The sequence below is a fragment of the Notolabrus celidotus genome, chromosome 17 (assembly GCF_009762535.1).
Source record: "Notolabrus celidotus isolate fNotCel1 chromosome 17, fNotCel1.pri, whole genome shotgun sequence".
NCBI classification, from domain to species: Eukaryota; Metazoa; Chordata; class Actinopteri; order Labriformes; family Labridae; genus Notolabrus; species Notolabrus celidotus.
In genome coordinates this window covers 9,254,725-9,271,040 of record NC_048288.1, presented here as the reverse complement: position 1 = coordinate 9,271,040, position 16,316 = coordinate 9,254,725, and the positions used below count along the sequence as shown (strand labels likewise).

At 39.5% G+C, this 16,316-nt stretch overlaps 1 protein-coding gene across 1 annotated transcript; it reads left to right on the top strand.

Annotated features, from left to right (window-relative positions):
- The first annotated feature begins 1,854 nt into the window (after nt 1-1,854).
- Nucleotides 1,855-15,820, top strand: sgk3 (serum/glucocorticoid regulated kinase family member 3). Its single transcript, XM_034706938.1, has 17 exons — nt 1,855-2,182; nt 8,444-8,626; nt 8,712-8,795; nt 9,011-9,083; nt 9,167-9,242; nt 9,430-9,505; nt 9,861-9,910; nt 10,067-10,124; nt 10,511-10,594; nt 10,683-10,814; nt 11,344-11,456; nt 12,030-12,066; nt 12,413-12,499; nt 12,790-12,885; nt 13,106-13,261; nt 13,470-13,559; nt 14,941-15,820. The coding sequence occupies exons 2-17, from the start codon at nt 8,531-8,533 to the stop codon at nt 15,109-15,111; spliced, it is 1,479 nt and encodes a 492-aa protein (XP_034562829.1). The 5' UTR covers nt 1,855-2,182; nt 8,444-8,530; the 3' UTR covers nt 15,112-15,820.
- Nucleotides 15,821-16,316: the final 496 nt, after the last annotated feature.

Below are 16,316 nucleotides of genomic sequence, written 5' to 3'. Positions count from 1 at the left end.
TGTGTGTATGTGTGTATGCGTGTATGCGTGTATGTATGTATGTATGTATGTATGTATGTATGTATGTATGTATGTATGTATGTATGTATGCATGCATGCATGCATGTATGTATGTATGTATGTATGTATGTATGTATGTATGTATGTATGTATGTATGTATGTATGTATGTATGTATGTATGTATGTATGTATGTATGTAGTATATACAGTATATATATATATATTTATTATTTCAATTTATGTATGTATGTATATATCATTATGTTTATTATTATTTATTTATTTTCTTTTTTGTAAGTGTATATATATGCATACATATGATTATGTTTGAAATAATGGACATGTATTTTAAAGTTTGCGTTTTGCCAATAAAAACAAATCTTGAAGAAAAAAAAAAATCTTTTAACTATGCAACCTTGCTACTCCCTCATGACTCTACCATACAGATAGTGATTCATACAAAAGTTAGAGTCAATTTGTTAATCATTCAAACAAATTCACAATATAATTTCCCTTTAGCTCTCACAGGCGGTCACTGCATAGCCACAGTTTATAATGCAGGTCCTTTAAAGAGTTGTGCTGACACCTTGTGGGCAAAAACTTGGTGTCTGCTGTTTTATAGTCATTCTAAGTGTGTTTTAATTGTGACCTGCAAAACACTGAATATTAGAATTAGCTTAAACGCTGTACAGTGCATCAAATGACAATATGTTTGTTGAATATTGCACATGGTCCCTTTACTGATTAAAATAAATGCATTGTTTAACAGTTTAATTCATGCATGCTTAAAATAAGAATTTTCGGATATTTTATTTCATCTGAGCATTTTTACAGCTAAAAACTTGTTATTGATTTATCACAACATTTCTGACGATTATTCCCCTGCACATTATTTACTCCAAGCAGATACATAGCCCTTTTATACTTGGATAACTTGCTCAATGTGTCTGTTTGAGCTTTGAAAAAAGATAGTAATGTGTAGACAATATTTTATAAAATGTTCAAACCATATTCTTACTTTGAGTTTGTCAGTTTTATTAACTATCTATAATGCTGAGATATAATTTCACACTCAATACTCCTAAATCATTATTTCAAATGTATTATATGATAATATTTTCATAGTAGTGCCATCGTCATACTTAATAATACGTTGTACATAACTCATTCACATTTTTCCAGCAGTAAAATAAGACTGTTGATTCATTTCCCAGGCCGTGCCTGTCTACCATTAGGTGACACTGTTTGACTTCTCGATGTTGTCATTCATGAATTTAAAGTGGCTTTGTCAAGTGAACAACAAAACCACCGGAAATTGATTCAATGCTTTACAAAATAAAACCAAGGATTTGAAACGTCTTTATTTTATGTATTAATTTCAAACAAGTAAATAAAAGAAAACACATAAATAAAAAAGAAGGACAAACAAAAATTAAAAATCTGGACATTCCATCAACAAGCACCGGCACATTTTAATTTATATGTGCAAAAAAATTATGTTATCACAAAAATGTTCAGTAGTAAAAAGTTTGAACCAGACTCTAAAATTTGAAATACGGAACTCAACCAGGCATAGTGTCAAGTAAAGAGGCGGGGGTTGAGCCTCCTAGCAAACAGCTATGTGTTCCCTTCCTGGAGTCAAATCAGTCATGTCCTTATTTCGGCAAAAACTCGAAATCTTCTGTTGTGTTTCTGCGACCAGCCTCAGGCGGATTCTCGATGTATTGCAGTTTATAACACTTCCGCATTGGTCTCATATTTTTAGACCGGAAGTTGCCGCTTGACTGACACCTTCTCTACTTTTGTTGTAATTTTATTTTGGAAAACAGAACCGGAAGTGGTGTTGGACATGGAGCTGACGCTTGGTAGTCGTTGCAGACAGTTGTGCGGTCCCGTGACAAATTTCATTGGAACTTTCTACGGCCAGGAAAGACTGATGTTTCCTGCTTCTCTGACTTGACAGACGCTGTTTTTGGGCAGCGAGAAAACACACTTTCAGTTTTGGAAGTTTGAAGATTTCTACCCGGAGGAGTAGGAGAGAGATGTTCGATGTTGTGTCGGTTTAGACAGTGAAGTGAAACATCCTGAGCGGATCAACATCGATGAACATCAGAACACTGTACGGTACGTGATGTTCACGTAAACGTCACCGTGTTCCCTGTTTGATAACCCAGACCCACGGTGAGTCAAAATCTAATACACTGAGTTTTATAGTAAATGTTGAAGTTAAAGAAGTGTGTAGTAGTATTACATAACATTAACTTTTTGTCATTTTTTGGAAACCACGGTTAACGGAAGTTTAATTAACGAGGTAAAGTTTACCACCATGTTTCTAAACGTCAGTATGAGTAGCTCTGGCTCCACTTCTGCTGTAGTGTTTACACTTTGTTAAACACACCTGAGCTTGTTAGAGCATGTCAAACCTTTCATTAGGTTTGTGTACGTGGTTGTCGGTATGGTGTGTCTGTGTGTGTGTGTGTGTGTGTGTGTGTGTGTGTGTGTGTGTGTGTGTGTGCTCTCCCTCCTCCCTCCTCCAGCCCTCCTCGGTTGGTGAAGGTATGCTTTATTCCTGTAATACACGTGATCTGTGCTGAGATTTAGAAGCTGTCCCGGTTCAGGTACACACATAGCCTCAGGTGAAAACAGAGGTGATCTTGCCAAACGGCTCAGCCATAATTAAACACCAAAAGGTAGGGCTTTATTAATATTGTGTTCCAGGTACATGATGTCCATGTAATTGACTGTAGACCTCATAAAGTGTTCCCACGTTAGATGTTGATACAGCTGTTTAGTAAGTACAGACATAGGACACAAAATACATGACTTTCCTCAGTTGATGATGTTACTACAGAGGTCCTGAGCAGACGTGTGTTTGTTCATTATGTATTTACTCTGTTTCCCTGTGCTCATGAGTTCATTAAAGTTCTTGTCATCATGACTAAGATCATCATAAATCACGTCCCTAGAGTTTAAAAGCACAAAACAACTTACCTGAGTGAGCAACAGCAGCTGACCTATCACAGAGAGCAGGCTATTGTTTTAATTTACAGACCGCCAGAAAATGATCTCTTCCTTTATCAGGAGGAAATATATTTACCAATCAATCAATCAGAACCTGACCCTAAACCCACCCCACAATCCTAAGGTTATGAACATGATAAATGCATAGATAGTAATAATTATGGTAAAAGTAAAATAAATCAATAATAAGGAATATTATTAACGAGGAAACACTGGAGGTAGAATAATATTTTAAAACTCAACTCAGGAAATTAAACTCACCAAAATAGAATAAATTGATAAGATAATAACATAGATAAGATTATAACAATAAGATAGTAACTCAAATTTGAACTAGATAATAAATAAATGAAGTAAGGTGAATGAAAACTAATATAAGAATAAAACTTGAGACTAAAAAGGTAGAAAATATCCAGAAAATATAAATCAGTCGTGATCTGAAGAAAACAACCCAAACCCTTGTTATGAAGGGAAAGTGGAGTACATAAAATGTATGGAAGTATGTTCACCTAGCTGACAGCAAATTGAGACCTGTACACATTTCTGTTAACAAGAAGGAAGCTTTTCTTGATCATCTCTTCATGATCCTTTTTCCTCACAGTATTTTGACTCTGTTACTTTGTTCTGTTGAAACATGCTGAACTCCACTTGATGTGACTTGAGGAAGTTTGTTGTCAGTTTTTTAAAGTAAAGGGTGATTACAAAGAACATGTTTTGTGTTGTGAAACTGAAAATGGCAAGATGGATCAAACAGTCACACGAAGCACATCATTTGCTCGCAGACTTGTCGTGCAGTGCCTTTTTTCCTCCTGGTGATCAACCTGTAATTTTGTCAGCGCACAGGCTGTGTCTAAAAAGGAAGTCAGCTCCACAGTTTGCACACGGGGGATGCCTGTGAACTGTCTGGACGGTCAGGTTAGGTAAGGAATTTGTCCAGATGCTGAGGTCGGTTGCACGAATGCACGGGGGTTGACTGAGTTCATGCCCCTCACACTTCTCCAGCTGCACTTCCTCAATCAGAGATCTGTCTGTGTTGCATTACAATGAGACACCTCTGAACTAGAATGATGTTTGTGTTCAGTTTAATCCTGAATGAGACGAACATAACGAACACATCAGGTATTTATCAAAGTGTAAACATTTAAGGGGAACCTGATTGTATCTGTGTAACATTAAAGAAAGCTTGTCTTTATAAAGGTCTGATCGCACAGCTCATCTGAAAGAAGTTACCTTCCCTTTCAGATCTCTGTGTGGTCATCTCACAACCATGTCTGCTCTCATCGGTCTTTGTTTACCACTGGACGCACGCCTGATTTGGCTTTCACATCAAATTTAGCAATGCCGGCTGACTTCTGCTTTGTTTTCTTGCTAATATTCCTTGTCACGCATGACAGACCCCCCCCCCCCCCCCCCCCCCCCCCCCCACACACACACACACACACACACACACACACACACAGAAAATGAGAAAAAAAATGGGTTCCACATCCTCATAGGATATCCACTGGCGAGGATGTGTGTTTGAGCTCAGCAGGAAGACTGCTATTTCTGAACCCGTGTAGTAGTCTGGCATATTTGTGCCTGTCAGCACAAGTTAATTCATGTTGTAGCATGAATGCAGATTCACACTGGGCTTAAAGAGTGTGCTTATCATCAATCTTTTTACACTCAATATGCCTCTTCCGTCATTTGTTCTCATGCCCGTATCACACATTTCACAATGTCTGTGGGTGGGTGTGGTGAGCTGCAGCATTCCATGTAAAGGAGAAGCATTATCAGCTGAAAATGTACATTGTAGTAAACGTTGTAGGTTACATTTCCGGCCTTGGACGAAGGTATGTCTGGAATGTTAAAAAGCGAGTCCTACCCACTGACGTGTAGAGCCCATTAACCATGAAAGCATGTGCAGATGTGAGGCAGCTCGGGGAAACAGCCAGACATTGAAGTGTGGACCAGGAACTGTTGCACAGACTCAGACCAGCCTCTTTCATGCTGCTGGAGTTTCCACAGTCATTGTGTTTTTATGCTTTCAGTTCGATAAGAGCTGAAGAGATTTCTCAATCAAACCCAAATACTGTCTGAAACATGGACAGAGTCTCAGTGACGTTACCCATTGGTTTCTAGAGAGACATTATGGAGCCCATGATGGTGGGCTAATGCTCAGTCAAGGGGCACTGGTGGCTTGGTGGTCTAAGCGCCCCACATACAAAGGCTACGATCCTCGTCGCAGAGGTCTCCGGTTCGACTCCTGGCCACGACCATTTGCTGCATGTTTTCGCCTGCTCTCTGCTCCTCACATTTCCTGTCTCTCTTCAGCTGTCTCATCAATAAAGGCAAATAAAGCTCAAAAATATAACTTAAAAAAAAAAGATAATGCTCAGTCAATCCAGAAACAGACAAAGAGGCGGAGCTGAGGCAGTCCTTCAGCCCCATGACAAACAGCAACAATGCACCTGTTAGTCAACCTGCCGTGCCAATAATGCTGCGTAATTTTATGCACAACTCTTAACCTTAGTGAAATCAAAACAGGTGGGTTACAGAAGCTCAACTCTGTGCAGCTTTCACAAATAAGGAAATGAAATATTAGACCAAAGTCGTGTTTTGTACCAGACTGTAAACCATAGACTGTGTAAATAATGGAGGTAGTATCTGTCATGTCACCCATCTGTTTTGAAGCCAATTGGCGGCAGGAGCCATATTGGAAATACTGAACTCAACCTAACGTCTGTTGAGTTAGTGTGAGGTAAAGAGGCAGGCTTTGAGCCTCCTTGCCAACAGCTACTATGTTCATGCCTGTCAGTCAAATCAGCCATGTCCTTAGATGGGCAAAACTCGTAATCTTAATATCTCCTGAACTGTCGCATTAGAAAAAAATTCACCCCCCATACAGTGTGTGCCGATAGAGAAATGAGCTAATTAGAACGAAGACGCTTTTTGTACCAGGCTGTAAACATGTTTATTTCTGCTTCTTCAAAGATCGTCTTCTTTGAATGTGTGTGTATGTGTCTTCTGGTGTTTCTTTAGCCAGCCTTAAGTGAACGCTTAATGAATTGCAGTTTTTAACACTTCTTCATGGGCTTCATATTTTGAGACAGGAGGCTGCTGCTTGCTATAAACACATTTATTTCTACTGAAGAAGTCAAGTGACAATCTCCAGCGCTGATAAATGAAGCCGGTGCAGAAGTACAAAACTTTGCAGTTCCTCTAGTCTTCACTTGAGGCTTCATCCAAAAGGTCAAGAATCCCCGTTTATTAACATCCAGAGGAAAGGGCCCATCTGTACAGAAACATTTAACATGTTTACAACCTGGTGCAAAAACTGGTTTGGTCTGAATGGCTAATTTCTTTATTCATACAGGTGGGGATTTTTTCTTATTACTCATCCGTTTTGAAGATGGTATGGTAAGAACTCTGCATAGACTTGCATAACTAGGGGCACGGCTAAGTTGACTGGCAAGTGTGCAAAATATAGATGTATGTCAAGAGGCTTACAGCCCGACTCAGCTCTGCCTCTTTGCCCCTTGTTAGGTTGACTGAAAGATAGATTAGACTACATTCATGTTTTATACAGTGTATGTAAAACATGGGCATGTTAACACAGGACATCATGAGGACTCCTCCGCCTTTGGAGACACTTGAGGAACTATTTTTGCACCTCTGGACTGGCTTCGTTCTCAGCGTCAGAGGTTGTTGCGTGATGAAGCACATAAGATTCATTAGGAGCAGTTTGATCATCTTTTTATCTGTCAAGCAAACATATTTTTGTTTGATCGTCATTGTTTGAAGTAGGAATGTAGCAGCATGGCCTTTTAAAGCTTATGATGTCCTTAAGTTGTTACTGCCAGAAAACTCATCTGATGAAGACACACCCTCAGCTTCATTTTGTTTTAACATTTCCTGACACTTGTGACAAAGGGGAATGTTCACGTTGTTAGTCTGTGGTTTGTCTCACTGATTGTGGTTGAAAGTGAAACTAACAGAAGGTTAAAAGTAGACACAAAAGAGAAAATAGAGGCTGGTGATAAAGAGGATATGGAGGTCTTCCTGAATGCACACATGCATTTTAAAGAGGGCCGGCCTTTTTTGCCTTACCCTCACCCCCGACGTGAGCCGAATGAGATATCCCTCCAGGATGCATTCAAGATCAATACGCAGACTGAAGTGTTCAACCCAAAGCAGGTTTTCCGTGTGTTATTAGCAAACAGCAGCGACAGTAAGAACGGTTGTGCCTAGAAAGACAAAAACTACATAACAAGCTAGGCTGACCTCACTCGCATGAAACAATGGACGAGTCAGAGCGACTGACAAAGAGCTTTGTTGTAAAAGAAACAGACATTACATAACTCACGGAGAGGAAAGGAGATAGTCACATGCACTGTTTAGCATTTACACAACACACACTCGTTTCATTTTCATCTCTTCTCACACTAGATGTCAAAGGACCGAGTCTGCACCTCAGCACTGAGCTGTTTCCCTCTCTGAATGTTGAGGAAGAGCCGCTCCGGGGGTCTTACTCTTGACCTATTGTGCAACTGCAGCTTCAAAGACCACTGGACGTCTATTTAAAAGTACCTTCCCACTGACCGGAACCAGGGAGAATGTCACAGCCACAGCATGACTAATACAGCTAGTATGTTAGTGAGTGTGAGATCTGAACGAGCACACGTTTACACGCTGTATGTGTGAGATGAGTACACGGACAGAAAAAGGCTTGTTATTCTCATGTGAGGGAGTTTGATCAGAAAAGAGTCATGTCCAAAAAGGATGTGATCTCTGTTGGAGTGTCAGATGAGAGGGAGGATGATGTACTCATGCTCAGAGGAAGGAGGGAGTTAACTTGTTGCTTGGGGGGGAGGGAGCCCACCTGCTGTCATATTGAAGCTCACTGACCTTACTGTTGTTGCCTGTTCTCTCTCGCTACGATCTGCAGCCCTCGAGGAAGCACAGAAACCACTTGTCCAAATCTTCAAGCAGCACTGCTCTACGAAGCAGAAATCTTATTTAAAAGTTTATTTTTTAGCGCACATTGATGGCGTCTGTAGATCTGCTCATAGATTTGAGAACACAACATAGAACAGGGAAACATGGGGGATTTCCTTGAGGGATTTCTGATGCTGTGAGATGCCTGCGTGTCAACAACGATCATGTAACAACTAGAGCAGAGCAGATTTTCTGACTCCTGCATGACTAGGATGAAAATAAAGGGAAGGATTGACGAATACGCTTCTGTTATTGCTGGAGGTTGTTTTATGGCTTAGATATCAAGATACTTAAAACACCATACTGAAGATTCACATTGATTCATAAAATCTGCTCAGCCAGTCAGAGTTATCTTAAGATATCCACAGCAGATACACTGAAAGGCAGATGTCTGACTGACTTCCTGAATAACAGAGCGCTCTGTTCTCTTCTCCTCTGCAGCAGTGACCCAGGATGGAGATGGGTCAGTGGCACACTTGAAGTCTTACCCTGAGGAGGACACATTACTCTCTGACCTTGCACCTTTAAATGCCGAGAGCCCCCAAGATGGAGGAGCAATGCAGTCACCCCAGTGTCAGCATCCCCTGCCACAACGAGCAGAGGGACAAGAAGAAGCGATTCACAGTACGTCCCCCTATCTATTATCTATTAGTGTATATTATTGCAAACTGACTCTTGTGTTTACATGGCTTCTCCCTCTCTTTTCCAGGTTTATAAAGTGATAGTTAACGTTGGACAGCAGGAGTGGTTCGTCTTCAGGCGTTACGCAGAGTTTGATAAACTCTACAACATAGTGAGTGTCAGAGAGATGTTGTTTATATATCTTCTGCTTACTATAACTCCATTCAAAAGTCTTTGATTCCTGTATTATGTAACCTCACTTTGTCTTCTTCACTGGTTTTACATGTGCGGTTTATGTTGCCACTGGTACTAATTTTATACCTCAGACCAGAGATGTTTCTTGCTGTTACCTGATCCTCTTTGTCACTCTCTTATCATTCAAAACAGTTAAGGAAACAGTTTCCATCTATGAACTTAAAAATTCCTGCCAAGAGGATATTCGGGGACAATTTTGACCCTGGTAAGCGACGGTTACCATTGAGACACAATCACTATCACATTCATGTATTTTCTCAGCAACAGTTTTTTTCCATCTGTCCGTAGAGTTCATCAAGCAGAGAAGAGCTGGTCTACATGAGTTCATAAAGCGGCTCGTCTCACATCCTCAGCTTTGCAACCAGTAGGTGTTATGTCCTTACTGTCCTTATGTCTCACTACGTCTGAATTATTGAGATGAAGGCTTCAGCTGTCTGTTTCCTGAGCTTTAGATCAGTTTTGTTTGTTTAGCTTACAGTCGTTTAAAAAGACATTACTGAAGCTGCTGCATTCCTTTTCTATAACTGCTTGGTCCCTCTTGTTCTTTACAGACCAGACGTGAGGACCTTTCTACTGATGGACAAAATGCAGCAGTTTTCAGATGCCTCTGAGGACGAGGATGACAAAGTAAGAATCTGATCAGCTGGATTTCATTCATCACTTTCTTTTTTCTATGTTTGCACTGACCTCACTTTTCAGTGAGCTTTGGGTAGTTAGGTCCTCCACCTTTGTTTGTGTAATGACTGGGCTGTGCCACAGAGATGTTGATTCAGCCTCGGATCCCAAGGTGTGGTTTGGACTTAATAGACTCAAAGTAAATACATACTGTCAACAGGTATCCCTTGTGTCAGTGTTGTCACACAGATGAGGACTGTTTCCATGGATCAGCTGTGAATAAGCATTAAGTGTGTTTTCAGTTTAAGCCTGTGGTTACATCTCCCAGCTAATCTTGATAATATTGTCTTTTTTTTTTGGTTTACAGAACAACTCTACCTCCAGAAACATAAACCTGGGACCCTCTGGAAACCCACAGTATGTCACCACTCAAACACAATTAAAGAAAGTCTTTCAAAGCACAAACAACTTCCTTCTTTGTTTTTATAAATCATAAAAAGAGTGCTTTTTTTCTCATCACACGAAGTACATTCATCCATCAGTGAGATTAATGTTGTGTCATTTCTTTTTCAGCGCTAAGCCCACAGACTTTGACTTCTTGAAAGTCATAGGAAAGGGAAGTTTTGGAAAGGTATGTGAACAATACAGCACGTGAATGTGAATGTCACTTTCTATTCTATCTCTGTGTGAGAACTCTGATGTGGACAAAGCTACTTCATAGAGCTGCTAGGATAAAGTATTGTCTTCAACGTAATACTTTCATTATGTGGCCTCAGTAGATTTACAGAACAACAAGTAATACATTGACTGACATATTTCTGTTGGTCTCGGATTACAACATTCATGTTTAGAGACGTCACACAATGTTTCTGTGTTGTGTTTCTCCCTGGGTGGCCGTTAGTTTTAGTTCTGCATGTGTTGGCATTTCTATGCAGGAAGTGAGAGTCTGATCAGGACTGACACTGGTTAACTCTGCTGATGCAATGCTCACTTTGCTCTCTTCTCCTCACAATGCAGGTTTTCCTTGCAAAACGTAAAAACGATGGGAAGTATTATGCAGTCAAGGTCTTACAGAAAAAGGTCATTCTCAACAGAAAAGAGGTAATTTTAAAATCACATATGACCCGACACTGTCTGTGTACCAAGCCTGCAGTTAGAATCACTCAACTTTTTCACTTCTCCTACTCAGCAAAAACACATCATGGCGGAGCGCAACGTTCTGCTGAAGAACGTGAAACATCCTTTCCTGGTCGGGCTTCATTATTCCTTCCAGACAACGGACAAGTTGTACTTCGTCCTGGATTTCGTCAATGGAGGAGAAGTGAGTCGTTTCAGTCTCATGATTAAAGCGTTCACACGGATAAGAGTCACGAGGTCAAGGAGAGCTGAGGATGGCAGTAACACCAGAAACGTGTATCAAAAAGCTTTGATAAAAGTTTCCTCTGGCGACTCTGTTGCAGCACACTCACCTCTGTGTGAAAATCTTACTGAGGTCATGACATTTTCCAAAATGAACTTTAAATAGAACTTCCCCTGCTGATCTCCTTCAATTGAGATCAGCATTTTAAAGCTGCCATGTGTGACTGACTGCGTGAGAGTGACTAACTCAAATCTGTGTACAAGAAAATCTGGCTCATGCCCTTTTAAATACGATTAGCATCATGTAAATGGAATCAGATCAATACTTAAACTGCAAAGTGAACATTATTTGTACATTAACCAGATGAAGGACTGCTATACACAGGAGGAGTTATAGAGACAGTTTCATAACATGATTGATTGATAATAACAGTATGAAACAGGAGGAAATCAATCAAACACAGTAATCAAATGAAACATTTTCATTTCAGCTTTTCTTCCATCTTCAAAAAGAGCGGACCTTTCCAGAGCCAAGAGCAAAGTTCTACATCGCTGAGATGGCCAGTGCGCTGGGATACCTGCACTCTCTCAACATTGTTTACAGGTATGTTCAGGGGTTCATTTCAGTGAACACATGCAAAGTGTTAAGTTATACAAGTGCTCCTAAGGATCAAACTAGAGTCAGTCTGTGAGGTCTGCTATCAGCTGAGAAAAAATGAGAACTTGTTTAACTTGAAGCCTTTTGGACATAAACTTCCCAAATGAGACAAAGAAGTCAACTTCTTTCCAAGGTTATGAAGTTGCAATATAACTGAAGATATGAGATGTTAATCTCATTAAACTAGAATGTGTCTTCAGGACAACAGTTTCCATTTAGTGTTTGTTTCAGGATATTTAGGAGTTACATTTCTAATTATCTTATTTTATCTGTAGATGAATAAAGTAATCTATCCATCAGAAAAGAAAAAAATCTGTTTTTTTAAGGCTGATTTTTTAGCATCCTTCATAAGATTTGTCTTCCTGGTGTTGTAGGGATGTCACAGTGATCATTTAAATCAACAGAGGCAGGACAACTTCACAGAAGTATATTTAATAAAAGAGAATGTTATATTTTTATATTTAGTATTTTTTTTTCTGCGAAGGGGTCTGATTCATTAATTTTTGTTTATTTTTCCAGAGACTTGAAGCCAGAAAACATCCTCCTCGACCATGAAGTGAGTATTCTTGTTTGATCAAACAGCTGTTTAGAGTATTTGTACTCGCAACAACAGTAATCATACTAAATCTACACCAAAGAGACCACCTCAAATCTGAGCCACCAGAGAACAGCAGTATCATTTCCTGTCCCAACTGGACAGCGAGCGTGTGATTCGATTAGGTCTTACTAATGATTCTCCTGCCTGGACTTATTGGGAGAGTGAGGGACCTGTGAATGGGACCGACTGAGCAACGCTGCAGCCAGCATTCCTGTGCAACAATACACTCCTCAGTCCCTGAGGATAATGAGCTGCTTGTGTGGCACATGTTGTCTAAAAACGTCTCTGTGTGCTCTCTTTAAAGGGGCATATCATTTTGACCGACTTTGGATTGTGCAAGGAAGGCATTTCCCAGACAGACACCACCATGACATTTTGTGGAACACCTGAGGTATGAATGCGATGACTGATTACTGAAAATGTTGCATCAGGGTGTTCCAAAGAAGTGACAAAAAGTAATTATCATTTACAGAGTTTTGGAGTAAAGTGTGGTTAATAATTTTTAAAGTGTGTACTCTGTGTAGGGGCTACTGTTCTGTATGTGCAGGAATATGAGTCACACTTTCCAAAGAGGAAAACTTGCTCAAAAATAGTTGACATATACATTTGGTTGGTGTATTTGAGGCCAAACCGTTGAAGTTAAATGTTATATTATTATGTTTCTTTGATCTTTCCGTCCAGTACTTGGCTCCAGAAGTCCTGAGGAAACAGCCGTACGATAACACGGTGGATTGGTGGTGTCTGGGTTCAGTGCTGTATGAAATGCTCTTCGGTCTGGTGAGTTTTAACATTGAGTTCACAGTTTGCAGTGACAGTTCTTATTGTCTGGTGTTGGCAGCATTAACTTTAGATAATACAGCTTGCCCTCAGTTTCATTGAATTGCTGTTAACCTGCAGTAAGTTAGTCGTTTGCTTAAGTGCTGAACGTTCAAGAGCCACTGTGTTGGCGCACACTCAATTGCATGCCTCTACTTCTCTTTTTCCTCTTTTATCCCAGCCGCCGTTCTACAGCAGGGACACACATGAAATGTATGACAACATCCTCCACAAGCCGCTGGCGATGCGTCCCGGTGCATCCAGCACAGCCTGGTCTCTCCTCCAGGCTCTGCTGGAGAAAGATGGCACGCACAGGCTGGGCTCCAGAGATGACTTTGTGAGTATGCACTGCCCGCTTACAGACACCACATTAAAGCAGAATTGACCTTTTATGTGTCTCCCTCTGGTGGCCAGTCTGTGTACATTAAGTCATATTACTAACAGAGATGTGAAGTTATTGATGCCTTTACTAAATCGGATATTTAAGCCAACATTTTGTAAATGCCAAATGGTGATAAGACTGTTATTTTTTTCTGCATTTTCAGAATGAGATCAAAGCACACTGTTTCTTTTCCTCCATTAACTGGGATGACCTTGAACAGAAGAGGATCCCTCCCCCGTTTACACCCAATGTGGTAAATATTACTTTCTTGTCTTATAAGTATTACATTTTTAAGTATTTTACAGGGGCTTGACTTGAAGGTGACATATGTATGTATATATTGTATTTGATCTCATTTAAATATTCTTGGTTTCTGGCTCTAACAAAAATCATTTGCATGTATATTCTAAATTGTAATCTAGAGTGATTCCCTTTCCTCTCAAAATACATCATTTGCATGTTTGAGCTTCACAGAACAGACTGATGTATGTGCAGAGTCTGGTATCAAAATCAATAATATATCTGTTTGCTTTCAGTACTGTTTCTTGGGTAGAGCTATTTTGTCATCATTGGACACAAATGAAATGATAAATGAAATCATGAAATGAAGTACACCTCTACAATTAGATTAAATTCATTATAGTGTACACACAACTTTGCTTAGTGAACACCACTCAATCAATCAGTCAATCAATCTTTATTTATATAGCGCCAAATCACAACAAATGTTATCTGAAGACTCTTATCTGAAGAGCAGGTCCAGACCGTACTCTATTTTATATTATTAACAAAGACCCAACATCAAGACAGGATAAGATCCAGTCCCCTCTTACAGACAGGACTCAGTCTGATCTGATCTTAATCCACCATGAGCAGAGCACTTTGCAGCATGTAGCAAGTTACAGTGGCAAGGACAAACTTCCTTTAATAGGCAGAAACCTCCAGCAGGACCAGACTCATGTTAGACACGCATCTGCTGGGACCGAGTTGGAGAGAGGGATAGAGGGAGATGAAGAGATAGAGAGAAGATAGTGGTGAAACGGATAGTGGTAGCTGTAGCACCACTCTACTCTGTGAAAAACTTCATTATCAAGTTATATTTTTAGGGCATTTTTGCCTTTATTTGATAGAACAGATGAAGACAGACAGGTAATGTGGGGAGTAGAGAGTAGAGGACGACATGCAGCAAAGGGTCAAGGCAGGGAGTCAAACCAGCAACCACTTCAATAAGGACTGTAGCCTCTGTATATGCTTAAACCACTGGTGCATTGGAAAAACCACATTATAAATAATTTATTGCAGTGCTGTTGTACTTGGTTGCATTAAATTCCACAGGTGATTTCAAGTGGAAGTAGTCTAATTAAGTATCAACTTAAAACTATCTCATAAAATTAATTTTATTGACTCAGTGTAGGATTTAATGTGAATTTTTTTTAAGTTGTTCAATCTTAACTCCTTTTTCATTTATAAAGCTGCAGACTTGCTGTTTATTCCAGTTTAAAGTACTTTGTAAGGTCACTAGCATCATTGCTTTACTGTATATCACCAGATGAAGTCTTCATGAACACAGCTATACTGTTTCTTAGTTAATAATACCACTTTTTAAATTCCGTGTTCCCCTGATGTTTTCACAGAGCTCTTACTGTGATATCTCAAACTTCGATCCTGAGTTCACCGAAGAGATGGTCCCCAACTCCATCTGCTGGTCTCACGATCACTCCATCGTTAACGCCAGTGTAATGGAGGCAGACGACGCCTTTGTGGGCTTTTCTTACGCCCCGCCTTCTGATGACTCTTTCCTATGAAACATTCCCAGTGAGATCCTCACTCGCCTTAACTGTCATAACTTCTTTTGACTAAAGGGAAGAACTTATACCATGGATGAACTTGTTCTATGAAGCCAAAGCAAGCAGCTGAGAGGACACAGCACTTACATTGATTTTGGATGGAACAACATGTGCCAGAAAATCTTTATATTTTACAATTTTGTATTTATATAAATACATAAATATATCAATAATTGCATAACAGATGATATTTTTAAGAATAAAGGACAGCCATTGTCTATAATTCTGGTAGTTTCTGGTTGAGCCTTTAACTTTAAAGCCTTCAAATTATCCCTGAAATGAAATCAACGCAGTTTACTGAGAAACTTGAAATACTCACCGGACTTCTAATCACACCATTCCACAGTAAGATTAAAGTGTGTTAGTCCATGTAATTATTGTAAAATTAATTAATGTATCATATTCATTATAACTAAACTGGAAATAGGGAACTACTTGAGCGACCACTAAATAGATTATTATGGTTTATAGGTCACATTTGTATAAAAAAGTCTGCTTCTACAGTTACCTGTCAGATTGTTGTGGATTGTTTTTTATTGGATTGTGTGTTTTTTTCTATTCATTGCCTTCATTTACAGAATTTGTAAAAATCCACAGTGCTTTGACTTTCCTTGCATTTTAACAGGCCTGTACTCCTGCACAGTAATAAACACATAAAAGAAAAGTACTTGGGGAATGTCTGTTTATTTTGGAGCAGAAGTTTGTTTTTAAATGTATCATTTAAAATAACTTTGAATAATGGTATAAACTGAAAGTATAACTGTTCAAGCTCAATACCAAGTGCTAATTCAAGTGTTTCTGTCTTCTTCGTTGGTTTAGGCAGGTTAGTAGGGATGTAAGGATATATCACAAGATGGTAAAAAATAAAAAAAATACAAATTAGGCTGGATTAAAATCGATTCAACTATATTCGTATTGCCATATTTTTAAACACTCCGCTTGTTCAACATCATTAAGTCTTTTGCGCTGCTCTCTCATCACTTGCTGAGTTGAGCAGAACAGACATGGCAACAACAGGTGAAGACCAAGCAGTTTAGGATGCACCTTTGTGTTTACAGTCTAAGGTACGGCAGCGTTTTGGCTTTCCCTGATATTCCTGAAGGAAAACATGTTAATTCCAAGCAAGGAGCATAAGCTGCACTTTTGTTTATTTAAAAAGGTTT